Below are 14,207 nucleotides of genomic sequence, written 5' to 3'. Positions count from 1 at the left end.
CTCATCCCTAAACTTAGAACTTCTACCTCCCCTCCTGAATGGCTAAGGGGGTCCTGTGTGTAAATATCTCTTTGACATCCACTTATTCATTTATAATGCTGCCTCTTGGATATCAGCCAAATTCTGGCATCTGCTACTACAGGTGAGGAGATGGTCTGAAAGCAGCATATTGTGCTTTTATATCTTCAAGACAGTCAACAAATTCCCTCAAGTTTTCTTGGCACATGATATAGGAAAAATATAGATGCGTGACCGTAAAGTTATGAAATAAGTAAGCACAGATTCTTACATGGGTAAACAACTTAATCTAAAAAGTTGTTCAATAAATTAATGTCAAAAAAAAGAAAGGTTTCTAATGGCATACCAAACTCTGACTCTTGCCATATTTAACAAATATCGATTCAATGACAACTTACTGCACACTTAACAAATTTTTAATTGGCAAAAAAAAAACAAGGATTTGATCATCAGTGTATGAGATGTCAGATCAAAAACTGGAACAATGAGCTAACAAAATAAAGATAATGAAAGCGAAAGCAAAAAAAAAAAAAAAGGAAATAACTGCACTGCACTTTCTTCTTTAAAAATTTAATTTAAATTTAATACTATGTTATATAGACACCCATGTATGCACAGATGAATAAATTTAACAAAGATCATTTGTGGCCTGCAAGGCCTAAAATATTTACTATCTGATCCTTTGCAAAAATAATTTGCCAACTCCTGGTCTTGACTGGTAGGTCTTCCTCAAAAATACATTCTCTTTGAATTTGAGTATAAAAATCAAAGACAGTAAGAAAACACCCTGTAATATCAAATTTAAATTGGAACAGGAGTACAGATCAACAATTCTGAAACTATTTGACATGTATACTGGGCTTAAATAAATATGTAAATGGAGGGGTGGTAAGGGCCAGGTTTCTCACTGGAGGAAAGCAGAAGTTTCCAAGTAGGAAGAAGAAGGAAGGCTAGAATGAACCATTGTGTATTGGATGAGAGTCAGAGATTGCAGTATGAACTCATGTTTAGCTTAATATAAATACAAAAGGATACAGAAGCAATTATAGATATACCCACATACATGCATAAACTTCGTAGCTCTGTTGGCTGAGAAGGTCTAGAAGTAGTGACACCCCAGGAGCAACAAGCACATGGAGCACCTAGATCCTGTTTTCTGATGCCTTTCGGCTAAGAAGTATGGCTAATTCTAGGACTGGAGTAAAGAAAAAATAAGATGAGTCTGAAGCATCTGACAGTATCAAAAAATAAGGAAATACAAACAAATAAACAAACAAAAAGGCATGTCAAGAGCCAAACTGAAAGAGCTCATTATGGCCAGAGCTGAAACAATCTGAGCAATAAAATGAATAATACAGTGCTGACTTAAAATTCGAAGTATAAATAGCCAGTCGCCAATACTGGAAGAAATAAATTATTAAATAAATAAATAAATAAATAAATAAATAAATAAATAAATAAATAGAGACAATTCTTCCTTATAGAAAAATTCCAAGTAGTTTGTGTAACTACCAACCCCTTCAGGAAGCAGAGCTTAATTTTTCCACTCTCCCAAGTGTGAGCAGCATCTGTTGACTTACTTCAGAAGAATGGTATATGGAAAGGGGAGGAAAAAGTAATTTTATAATGAAGAAACCTGAAAAACATGATAGTATGTACCCCTGATACGTGATAAGAAGGGCATTTCATCTCTGTGATATTCAGCCCCAAACCCATAGCCTCAGTATAACCATGAAAAAAAAATAGTAAATTGAGGTACACTCTACAAAATACCTGACTAGTACACCTCAAAACTGTCAAGGTCATGAAAAACAAAGAAAGATTAAGAAACTATAAGAAACCAAAGGAGACTAAACAGACATGAAGACTTAATGTAATGTAATATCTTAGATGGGATATTAGTTTTTTTTAAAAAGTGAAATCCAAATAAAGTTTGGAGTTTAGTTAATGGTAATTTGTTGGTTTAATTGTCACAAATGTAGTAAGACATGGTAATGTATGATGTTAACAACAGGAGAAACTGGGTTGGGGTATATCTGAACACCAGATCAGATTTACAGCTTTTCTGTAAATTAAAAAATACGCTGAAATTAAAACTTTACTAAAATTTTTAAATGGAAATATCAATATGATCTTGTGATACAGACACACACATGTATCTGTACCTCTATCTCTTTCCACTGAAAAGGTCAACAAGCAATGATGCCCCAATATCAATGAACATGTGTAGCATCCAGATTTGGTCTTTAAACAACATTTCCACCAAAAAAACAGGTGTCCGTGGGGAAATACTCATTTTGGGACTCGGAAAGGAATGTAAAAGAAAGCCTACATCATGTTGTGCCAGAAAATAAGAAAGCTTTTAAAGACTAATGAGGTCATGTCAAAACTCATAGCAATCAGGGACTCCCACTGGCCAAATCGGGGATAATTTAAACATCAAAAAGAATAATGACTGCAAATGGCTGAAACACATGAAAAGTTTAAAACCATAAATACTGAAAATCAAAAAAGAAAAGAAAAAATCACCACCAATAACTCATTTATCCACACCAACCCTCAAGCTAAAAGTGAGTAATAAAAGGAAAATAACTAAGCATTTATCCTGACTTTTCAGTAGAAACTATTTCAGGGGAACCAAATAATATCAGTTAAAGAAGAAAAGAATTATTTTAGAAGAATGACAGCAAATAAAAGCGGATGAAACAATAGAATTAGAAAATCACTTGCAGCCCGCAATGAAATAACTGATTCAAGTATAAGTTATCAACAGATGCTTATCTTATTAAGTGAAGGGATGACTAGAATTTGGATATTTACATGGTACCCAAGTATCTTCCCACAGAGTTATTGCCTATCTCAAGTATATAATATTAACTTTACAATGAAGAAGTCAGGTGTCCCAACTTGCTCCAGGGGTCAATCTTTATTGCTAGTCACTGAAAGTGGCAACAACCAGATAACACATGCCACCTAATGTGAAATAATATGGCTTATAATCAAGCCTTTGGACCTTCTATAGGAAATACTAGAGATAAACAACTTAAATGATATTATAAGAAAGCAATTAGAAACTCAGGGAGGAAGAACCTTATAAAGGACAACTGGACTTGTTTAACAAAGTTATGAGAAAGAAAATGATAAGGAAGAGTCAGTATACATTAAAAGATATGTAAGAGAGGCACAAAATAGATGTGATGTGTATCACATGACTGGGTCTATGTTTGACAGACTGGCATTAAGACATATTTTGAGGGCAAATGGAGAAATTTAAATATAGAAGGTTTATTAGAAATATTAAGGAATTCTAAAGAATTTTGTTAGAATAATGGAACTACATGTATCTAAGAAAATGTCTATAATTCTTAAAGATACATACAAGTATCTCAAAGTGAAAGCTATGTCTGTCTATACTTTTTTTAACTGAAATGTAGTTGATTTACAATATTATATCAGTTTCAGGTATATAACATGGTGAATCAATATTTTTATAGTTTATACTCCATTTAAAGTTATTACAAACTAAAGGCTCTGTCTCCTTGTGCTATATGATATATCCTTGTTTCTTATTTATGTTATACATAGTAGTTCATATCTCCTTAATCCCACACCTCTATCTTGCCCCTCCCCACTTCCCTCTCCCCATTGGTAACCACTAGTTTATTTTCTGTCTGTGAGTCTGTCTCTGTTTTGTTATATACAAACAGAATGTCTTTACTTTTAAATATTTCAAAAAATTACAAAAATAAATACAGAAAAATTTTTATAACTGTTAAATCTAAGTAAAGGGTAGATGGCTATTAATACAACACTTTACCTTATGTTTGAAATTTTTCCAGTAAAAAGTGAATTATAGATGAGTATACAAATAGATATAAAATACTCACTGAGTAAAAAAAAAAAAATCACAAAAAACCAAAGTCACATTATTTGGAGATCAGGGACAAATGATGACAAAGCCAAACAGTTCTCATGATTCACATAATGTTTGCAATATTAGAATTTATATTAATTTTATATGAATTGTCAAGAATTCTTTTCCCATCTAACCTTTGATAAATCACAATTATATGTAGGATGCAACAATTCACTTATTGAAGAGAAAATAAGCTTATTCTTCGGCTTTTCTGCATTTTCAATTACAACAGTGCAGCAAATGACATAGTTTAGTAAGTAATAGAGCACTGGCTTGAGACTCATGAGACCTATATTCTATTCAGAACTGATTATTAAAAAGCACTGGACAGTCCTCAGTGAGTTAGCTTATAGTTGTAAAGGTAGAAGGAGAGCACGATCCCTATATGAATCAAGAGACTATCATGTGGGGGGAAAAGGATACAACATATTTTAAGCACATTTTTAAAAGGCCACCATACTAACTCAAGACAAATGTTCCTATTTTAAATTGTAAGAGCTAATTTAAATCCAGCCATCATAGGAGATACTCAATTTTTAATTTTTTCTTCCTTTCCAATTGATCATAGATCTGCTATGATCCACTTAGAGAATTCTCAAATATTTATTAGACAGCTTAAGAGTTATGACCTCAAAATTTATAAATCGATGATTTATAGAATATTTACCAGAGCAACTTTAGTCAACAAGGTTATTTGGCTAGATAACTGTAGCTGCCAGAGAAATCTGAGGTCTCAGACTCAATTCTGATCCACATACAGATATTAATTACACAAGCATTTATCAGCAAGTAAGCCCAAACAATTCATTTGACCTGTTCAGCAAGCCTGAGAAAAATCCCAGCATCTCTTTTAGATGCTCCATCATGCTTTCATGAAAGGTTCACTGGAAGCAAACACTCAACAGTCCAGAGACAGGAATTTTCTCCATATAGTTGATAGGATCCAGAGTTTACAGGCTGATATTAAGTTAAGCAAAAACCATCATACCTAAGAGTTCAGGTTGAAGGCAAAGTGAGATTCTTATACCCCATTCACACAAGAGTAGGAAACTGCATCTAAGTAATTCCAGCTAATCCATATATCTTGAACATTTTAAAATATCATCATTGAAAGCCATTTCTAACATACATTATCATACATTATACAAGTTAATAAGACAGCAGGTTCACCAAGAAAATCCATTTCTGATATCCAATATGCTACAAGATCAAAGACAGTCAAAAATAGAAATAAGAGGGTAGCTTATGACAGCAACACGTAAAGCCCTTTATGATATAATGTTACCTGATTTATCTTCACAGTGCAGCACTGACTAGCACTTGAGTATTGGTTTATATGTTGTACATATATATTTATATATATATATATATATAATATTACACAGTATTTACTGAAGTGTTTTAAAATAAACCAGGCAAAGTAACAATTTCAAAATAAAAATATTTTTTAAAAACAACAAAAAATAGAAAATGTCTTTAAAACATAGGCTAATGAAACTAAAGGAAAAACAATTACTAAACTAAAGGAAAGAAATGTAAAAGGTACATTTTACTTTCATCTGAGTAACGAAGGTATTGTATAGTCATATAAATTTATTGCATTTTGGTAAAAATCATCATAATTGGAATTCAAATGACAAGAGCAGTCGGTCTTCAAACATGAAGATATTAAGGTACATGATACATACCATTCACAGGGCTGAAGGGATCTAAATGCCTTAAAAGAAGCATCCATTCCAGCAAAATCCCAAAACTTAACATCATAGTCATAACCTCCAGTCACCAAACGGGCACCTGAGGGATCCAAACCCAAAGCAGAAACCTGGTTTAAAAAAAACAAAAATTAATTGGAGAAAAGTTACTTAGAGTCTATTATTTCCTTTCTCTAACCCAACCTCCTACCTTATAGGTATTGGAAGTATAGATCACCAACTGTTCTTACTTCTGAAAAGCGAAAATGGACAACACCTCCTATATTATTTGACTTTGTTATTATGAGTATTATTTCTTTGAAATAAAGAAAAATATTTTTAATTTAATCTAACCATCTGCTTTACCCCAACTTATCTATCATGTACTCAGAATAGTTCATCATACAAAATTGTATGTAAGTACAAATCTTACAAACACCTCAGTTTTTTCAATAAGCAATTTTGAGGAAACCTTTTAAGATAGTTAGTTTGACTATCACTAAATGAAGAACATATGAGTCTAAAATTATCAAAATGAGGAATGCTAACTCATTGTCAACCTTAAATCTATTTAACGAAATAAAACAAAGTAGAAATTATCTTGCCCATATAGCTAAATGGCTCTGTACAGTAACCTTAAACAATTATTTGTAAAGCTGAATTTATAGGTAACTAACCACATTATAATATCGCTTATACTGGTTCCACAAAATGTTTGCTTTCCCTTAGAACTTTTCAAGGTCAACTTCACATATAAAATCCAATGTGTCACTCACTATTCTCAAGCTACATTTAATATTCTTATCAAAGCAGTTAGTCCCTGGATCTACTGCCCTCTCAGAAGGAAAGAACTGCATTAGGAAAATTAAATATGATTACCATATAAATGGGACAGTAAAAGAATCATAATTTTATATAAAGGTAGCTACTATAAATCAATTCTCCAAAATAAATAGACTTGAAATGTTAACTGAATGTAATAGAATTACTGCAATTAAAACCAGGTATAGACAAAATAATTTATATTCATTTCAATTACTACCTGCAAATATGGATTTCAGAATAGAAGGGAATTATACATAAACATAATTAATAACTTATTATATGTTTAAATTAGACATGTACCCTAAGTGTGTTAAAGAATGCATACAAACGAGAACTGTCATTTTTATGCCTGAATAATGTGTCTTAAAACTTAAAACAATCAAAAATAAAAATAAATAAACAAAAGTTTTTAAAGTCTAAGAAGTGACTTCTGCTACGACCAAGTACAAACTTACTAGACTCCATGCCCACTCTAGCCTTCTTCTCTCTTGTTGAAAATAAAAAGGTGTCCCTCCTCCTGATAAGGCTAACCCCACCAGTGTTCATCTCCCTACAACGCAATTTGAAATCACAAATTCATTTGTGGCTTGTCTATTCTATTTCTGTCTTCCTCTCAAGAATGTAAACTCCACTCCTACCCTACGACTACTAGTCATGGTGGTGTGGAGCCATAGGGGCAGAGGCCTCGAGTCATGGCAGGAGGAATGGTGACGAGCTGCAGGCATCCTCACTGATTACGTGGCGAAAGGGATAGGGTTGTTTGAAGCCTGCAGTTTTCAACTTCCTGGGCATCATTTGAAGCTTAGGGTAAACTGGGAAGAATGTGCCCAAAAGAAAACCTGGGAAGTAACAGTTCTTCACTTACAAAATGCCCACTTTGCCTCTGTTGTGAATTCGTTCACTGAGAAAGAGATTTACCATTATGTCATTATATTAATAAAAGAAAAAATGGATGTGACTCATGATATAGAACCAAAAAAAAAAAGAGGAAAGTTGGAAGTGGATTCCTTGGGAAGAATTGCCTCTACTGGATAAGTTTTTCTGGGCATTACATTGGTTACAGGAACAAGGCTATGATCCTTGTTCGGACCATCTGGTAGGATATAAAGGAAATCATCCGTAAGTGGTCAAGAAGACTCCTTTTTTTTTTTTTTTTAATTAAGACAAAATAAGGTCTGTTTAAGGAATGGGAAATATCTAATTTCAGAAAAACTCCCATTTCATCTAAAAAGTTCCAAATGACTGCCAGTTTATTTGCAAATTCTTAATAAACTCACCACCCTTTCAGCCACTGCTTCTGAAAATTTTCCTAAGGTATGTGACTGAATAGTATTCAGACATAGAATATGTGATAAATGGTGAGACTGTGGTTAATCTGCTTTCTGTATTTCTCTATATTTACTATGCAGTTTGTCATTAGCAGCTTACATGGAATAGAGTGCAATAGAATTTGCCTTAGCATTTTAGTTCAAATTAAGAGCCTAATTAAAATGCTAACACAGTAAGCCTAAAGCAGAATTGATCATGTTTGTTGATTTTCCTCTTCGTTTTTATTTTTTTTAAATGGGAGGAAGGAGCAGTAATATTGTGACAGTCCTTGCAACTAGAGAGAATATCACAGGCATTTAGGGTGTATTTCCCAGGTTGGTTTGTGATTGAGAAATCTAAACCAAGAGTAGTGAGAGATACTCTAGGATCTGTATCCTACCATTAATAGGTCATGTAAGTTTGGATTTCTCACTTAATATCCCTGAGATCTAGTGCATTTACATGTAAAATGAGGAGATAACAATATAGCAGTGGTTCTCAGAATGTGGTCTGGGAGGGTTCACAAGACCCTTTCAAGTCAAAGCTATTTTTACAATACTAAGACATTATTTGCCTTTTTTTCAGAGGCTACATGATGTGTGATATTGTGAAAAACTGAATGCAGAAAAGCAGATATGATAATCCAGCTCTCTTCTATTAAGCCACACATTAAAGAGATTTGCAAAAGTATAAAACAGTATCACTTTCCTCATTAAATTTTTTTGTTTGTTTTAGAAAAAGCTATTTTTCATAAAATTTATTTATGATAACATGTATCAGGTTTTTGGTATTTGTAAATCAGTTAATAAAAAATTCTTAAAATTAGAGAAAAAAAAAGGAGTGTAAGTTCCACGTGGACAAAACCATACATGTCCATCTACAGGATCTGCTGAACTACTTCTCAATCCCTGTGTTCCAAAGACTTGAAGAACACAGTTAATTTTCATGTGCATTTTAATCACACTGAAATAAAAAAGGAACTCATATAAATGTTGGTTTAAAACAATAGAGTTGTAAGAATTATTTTAATTTACATAAAAAGACTAAAATCTGATACTACACTCAAAACAGGTCCTTCCAAACACTGAGGGACAAAAGGCCACTGAAACTAGGTAATCTAACTCATTCTTAATTGGTTTCAGAGAAAGATCTTCATCAAAAGGAGGAAATGTAAAAAATTAATAAACAGAAACCTCAATTAAATGGAGTTGGGAGACCAGAAGGGGGAGCCCTGCGATGACAGTAGAGCCCAATAGGAAGAAGAAAGACCCCTCTTCTTTCCTTGTAAGGACTCAGTCAGTGGAAAGCCATGGACTCTGTTTGCTACAGCCCTCTCAACTTCCTTTTCACCTCTATAAAAGGATTCTCCTTTCCTTGCCATGCAGGAATTTGCACATGGCTCACCATGGTTGCAGACCCCAAACTATAATTCTCTGTGATCTCAAATAAACCTATCTTTGCTGAAGAAATATCTGGCAGTATATTTGTTTTAAGTCAACAGTAAGTATACTCAACAAATAGATATATTTCTCAATGGCAATGAGGAAATAAAGCAGAAAAACTTACAGATTAAAAACATAAATACACAATGACTCTCTCAAGAGTGAGTCAGACATTGTTTGGATATTGATTTTAACAAACTAACTGTAAAAATATGTATGGGACATTGAAGAAATGTGAACAATAATGGAATACTGGATGATATTAAATAATCATTGGAAAAATTATAGATGTATTGAAGATGTTCTGATTATGAGGGAGAGAGAAAAGGAGAGGGGGAGGAGGCAAAAGAGAGACATACCAAGACTTACTTCTTAGAGATGCATACTGAAACATTTACAAATGAAATCATGTGAAACCTGGATTTTGCTTTTAAACAATCTCACAAAGTAGGTAGATGGGGTGGTAGGGAGGGAGGTTTACTAGAAATGTAAAGTATACATGAAACAGGATTGGCCTTATGTAGATAATTGGTAAGGCTCAGAGATAAATATATGGGAATTCCTTTCACTATTCTCTATACTTCTGTGAATGTGTAAATATTTTTACAATAATTTATTTAAAAAAAAAAAAAAAGACCAGCCAAACAGTCACCTTCTTAATCTCTGACATATTTCCAAGAGGTTGAAATACACACAGGGCAAAGGCAGGACTGCAAAAAAAATTAGTTAATCTAAAAGTACAATTAGAAACTCTAATTGATTTTTAATGTATAAGGAATTTGGAGTTTTTTTATTATATATATTTTAAAGATAAAATTTGATTTGAAAAAACAGGAATATTTAAATAAAACGTATGTGAAACAGATGAACTATCTCTCGGTTGTAAAAGCCTCTGGATAGGAATGCTTCCTTCAGGTACTAACAGTCTATAACTTTTTTCCTTACTTATACCTAAAAACATGAAAATTAGTAAAATTCTTTCACAATTTCAAAATAAAAATATCAAAAGTCTGATTTAATAAAACATAGATATAATATCAAGAATTAAATGGAAATAATTTCTTAAGGCAGCAGTCCTTAGATATTTTGGTTGCAAGACCCTTTACACTACAAATCTTTTGAGGACCCCCAAGAATGTCTGTTTATATGAATTATGTGTAACAATATTGACAGCAAAAATTAAACTTAAGGCATTTAAAAATATTTACTGTTTACTTCATTTAAAATAACAATAAACCCAATGTATTTTAACATAAATATTTTACAAAAATTATACTTTCAATAGCAAAAAATTTAGTGAGAATGTCACTATTTTAACATCCTTGGCTATTAATTATATCATTTGTTTTATTTCTGGGCCTATTTTTATTGACATTTTCCCTCTCATTATGGGATGTATTTTCCTACTTTTTTACATGTGAGACAGTAGAAAAAGGTAGTTTTTTTTTAATTGTAAAGGGGAAGTAAGATAATTTTATTCTTTCATTCATTCACAAACTTCATTCAACTATCATTCATAATGGTTTTACAGTAAGATAAAATACTTTCAACTTATTCCTCAAAATTTTAATTACCAATTTTAAATAACATAAATGACAATATAAATATAATCCATTAATCTAAATAATATAATCAAGCCATTCATTAACTGTGTTATGTTCATTTCTTATCTCAACATCTACCTAAAAAATGAACTCAGGCCTTTTACTGATACAGAAATTAAGCTAAGGGTAATGAGAAATTTTCCCACACCATAAAAAAAGAAAGTATTTGAGTTTCATTTCTTTCTTTCACTTACAATGTTCCTATATCAAAGAAAGACTGTAATGCCAACAATAACAATGACAATAAGTGTTCCTGGTTTAAATGAAACGCAATGGCTATTTTGACTGAGCAGAAAAGTAATCTATTTTCCTTAATGTCCATAGCTTTATGATATCAGTTTATTGTGTAACTGATCTTAATACAAATGCATCTTATTACTTCACTTTTCCATAAGAGCCCTGTTATTGAGGGAAAAGAATCAAATTTTTGAAACTTACTGTTTTAGTGCCATGCTTTAGTGTTATCTCATGCGAGTCAGGGATCTTTTGGACAGGATTCTGAAAAAAGAAAATTCCATGACACTGATAAGTCATATAACATATTTGGGGAGAACTACATACTACACTAACAGGAAATGTAATTTTTAAAAATTGCATCACTAGCTTTTTAACACAAAACTGTGTGAGCATGTCTTATTTCTACACTTCTAGATGGATTGCAATTGGTCACTCTGAGCTGATAATAACTTTATCTTAAATCTCTAAAAAAGATAAATATAAGAAACTCTTTAGGTTGTATGAAACCATAAGGCTCTCTCAGTATGAAAAAATTTTTAAGTCCTCTTTACCCTGGTATTTGGACATACCTTAAAGTATTTATGTACTCAATTTATACTAGACAACAAAATTTATATAGGATATACCTTTTAATCCATAAAAGTTTAAAAAAAAAACTGCTGTTCAAATGGAATTGAGTCATACACTGATTCGATTCACTAAGCCCTTATTAAAGTGAGATTATACCAGATGCTTAGTGGCATTAGACATAGGTCCTACTCATCTTCCCTCCCAAGAAGCATATGGTCTAAGAGGGAAACATCAATGACTCTACTTCAATATAATACATATATAATACATGCTATGTTAGAAAAGTTACAGACAGAGTAACTGAGGGTTAGAGAAGATGGATGCATAAATCAGACATAAGAGATCACAGTGATCATTTAAATAAGAAGTTTCATTATTCAGCCAATTCCCCTTTATTCAAGAGCAGGGTAATCATACTAAAATTCTACAGCCATTATAAATTCATGTTAGGATTATCTTGCAATCTACTTCATTAAATATGTGCAATCTAACAGACTTTGGTCCCTAACTTCCCTCATTCTTTAGGATCTTTGATGAACCAATCAATCACCAGCTCTTTCTATTTTATCTTAAATCTTTCCCCTAGTATAGCTCCTTCTCCTCCGCATATAAACTATTAAAGTATTTCCCATATTAAACACACACACACACACACACACATATACATACACACATTCCCCCTATGTTTACTGCAGTGTCACTATCTTTTCCTCTACAATCAAGGTACTTTCACACTACAGTTTTCTACTTTCTTTCACTCTTCTACCTCTACCACTTTGGCACTTGTCACTTAATTCCTAATGCTTAGCACAATTCTTGGTACTTAAGGGACTCTCAGTAAATATTACTTGAATGAATAAATAAGTCACATAAGTGCCCCAGGACACTTTTCAGAACTTAACCTGCACACCTGACCTTTCAACAGCATGATAACTACTTAACTGTTGTTTCCTCCATCTTGAAACTATTCTTTCTTGGAAGGAAACGCAACAGCCTAGACAAAAAGCTAGGAAACTTAGGGTTTTAAAATCTAGCTCTGACACTCATTAAACCTGCCACAACCTTGGGAGAGTAATGACTCTGTTTCATCATTTGCAAACTAAGGATAATAGCACCTACTCCTTAGGTTACTGTGAAGTGGTTTAAAGCTCATAATACAGCAGGGAGGGTATAGCTCAGTGGTAGACTGTTTGCTTAACATACATTGAGGTCCTAGGTTCGACCACCAGTACTTCCATGAAAAACAAAAGTAAACTTAATTACATCTCCTTGCAAAAAAAAAAAAAAAAAAATTTTAAGCTCATAATACAGAGTTTGACACAAAGTACATGCTTTATAAACGACAGCCACCAGTTATCCTAAGGCTTACCTCCTGTCTCTCTGGTCATTTATGTTAGTCTATTTCCAGGCTTCTCTTCCTCTTTATCTGGCTAATTCCTACTCACCTTTCAAGACTCAATTCAGATGTGACCTGCTCCTGGAAGCTTTTCTCAACATTTCAAATTCTGGCTTAAATGACCTTTCTGTGCACTCGCATGACCACCTCTCCTTGTCTCTATCACAGAACCTACCACAATACATCGTAATGTTTTACCTATCTCCCTCACACCACTCCCTAACCAAACTGCAAAATGGACACTCCTCAAAGACTGTGCATATATATTACCTCTGGGTCCCCAGTCCACAATACACTTGGTATATGGCAGACACAGACAAAAGTTTCTGGAGTGAATTAATGGCCTCATAAATCATATTAGATTATAATTTTTAATATATCTTCAAACATTAATGTTTATGTTCATAAAGAAAAACAGGTAGGTGCTATCCATCAGGTGAGCCTGGTGAGTGAGAGTCAGGGATAACTGAAGGTTTTCCAAAAGTGAAAACCTTCGAAGACCAAATGATTCTACCCCAGACTAAAAGCAGATGAAAAGTTACAAGAATAGAGAACTAAAGGCAGTTTTGTTTTAGATGGTTTGCATCTGAGAGGTGACTATAATACATTATCACCACAGATCAATGAAGAAAGAGATTAGGAACCAAGAGGCACTAAACAAAAATACTAACCTCATAGTAACCCAAGGAACTGCTAGAGAGTTTGCAGTTTATTTCAAGACAAAGACATCACGGTATAGAGTACTATCTTTTGGAAAGAACTACACATACCTATCTCAGAGATACCAATATTTCAACACAAATTCCAAAATAATTTAAAAGTTGAACAAACGAATTCTAGACTACTCCTATATTAAATTTTGTAAACCACTGACTGCTACCTTTGCAGCTGACAATATCTGTAAGAAATAAAAGCCCATATAAAGGTGCTAAGTACTCTTGCAAGAAACAGGAGAACAGTTCAAATGTTTTACTTAGAGAAGAATCTATTATCGTCTGTGTCTCATTTCATAACTAATTACTTTTTCATCACTCAAGAAAGAGAAACACTGTCACCAAAAGGAGGGACGAAAATTATTTCATTGAATTCAGTGCAGAATATGCCTATATATAGACAATTTCTGACATTCAAAGAAAAAACTTACAAGAACACAGAACAACTTAGTATTTACATTAGGACTGAATTAAATGTTTAAATAAA

The 14,207-nt window shown here is 32.8% G+C and overlaps 1 protein-coding gene and 1 pseudogene across 2 annotated transcripts in view; one reads left to right on the top strand and one right to left on the bottom strand.

The window, feature by feature from the left end:
- Positions 1–14,207, bottom strand: part of WDR70 (WD repeat domain 70) — a 234,166-nt gene that overhangs the window by 179,694 nt on the left and 40,265 nt on the right. For both annotated transcript variants that reach the window (XM_010977581.3, XM_064480161.1), the window contains exons 6-7: positions 11,243–11,302; positions 5,623–5,756 (exon numbers count right to left, since the gene is read on the bottom strand). In XM_010977581.3, the coding sequence (XP_010975883.1) occupies positions 5,623–5,756; positions 11,243–11,302 (194 nt within the window). The remainder of the gene's footprint in view (positions 1–5,622; positions 5,757–11,242; positions 11,303–14,207) is intronic.
- On the top strand, positions 6,243–7,721 carry LOC116149353 (nucleotide triphosphate diphosphatase NUDT15-like; annotated as a pseudogene).

The sequence above is a fragment of the Camelus dromedarius genome, chromosome 3, assembly GCF_036321535.1.
Source record: "Camelus dromedarius isolate mCamDro1 chromosome 3, mCamDro1.pat, whole genome shotgun sequence".
Classification (NCBI taxonomy): Eukaryota; Metazoa; Chordata; class Mammalia; order Artiodactyla; family Camelidae; genus Camelus; species Camelus dromedarius.
Note: the sequence above shows the minus strand (reverse complement) of the source record. Positions and strands in the feature narration are given on the sequence as shown.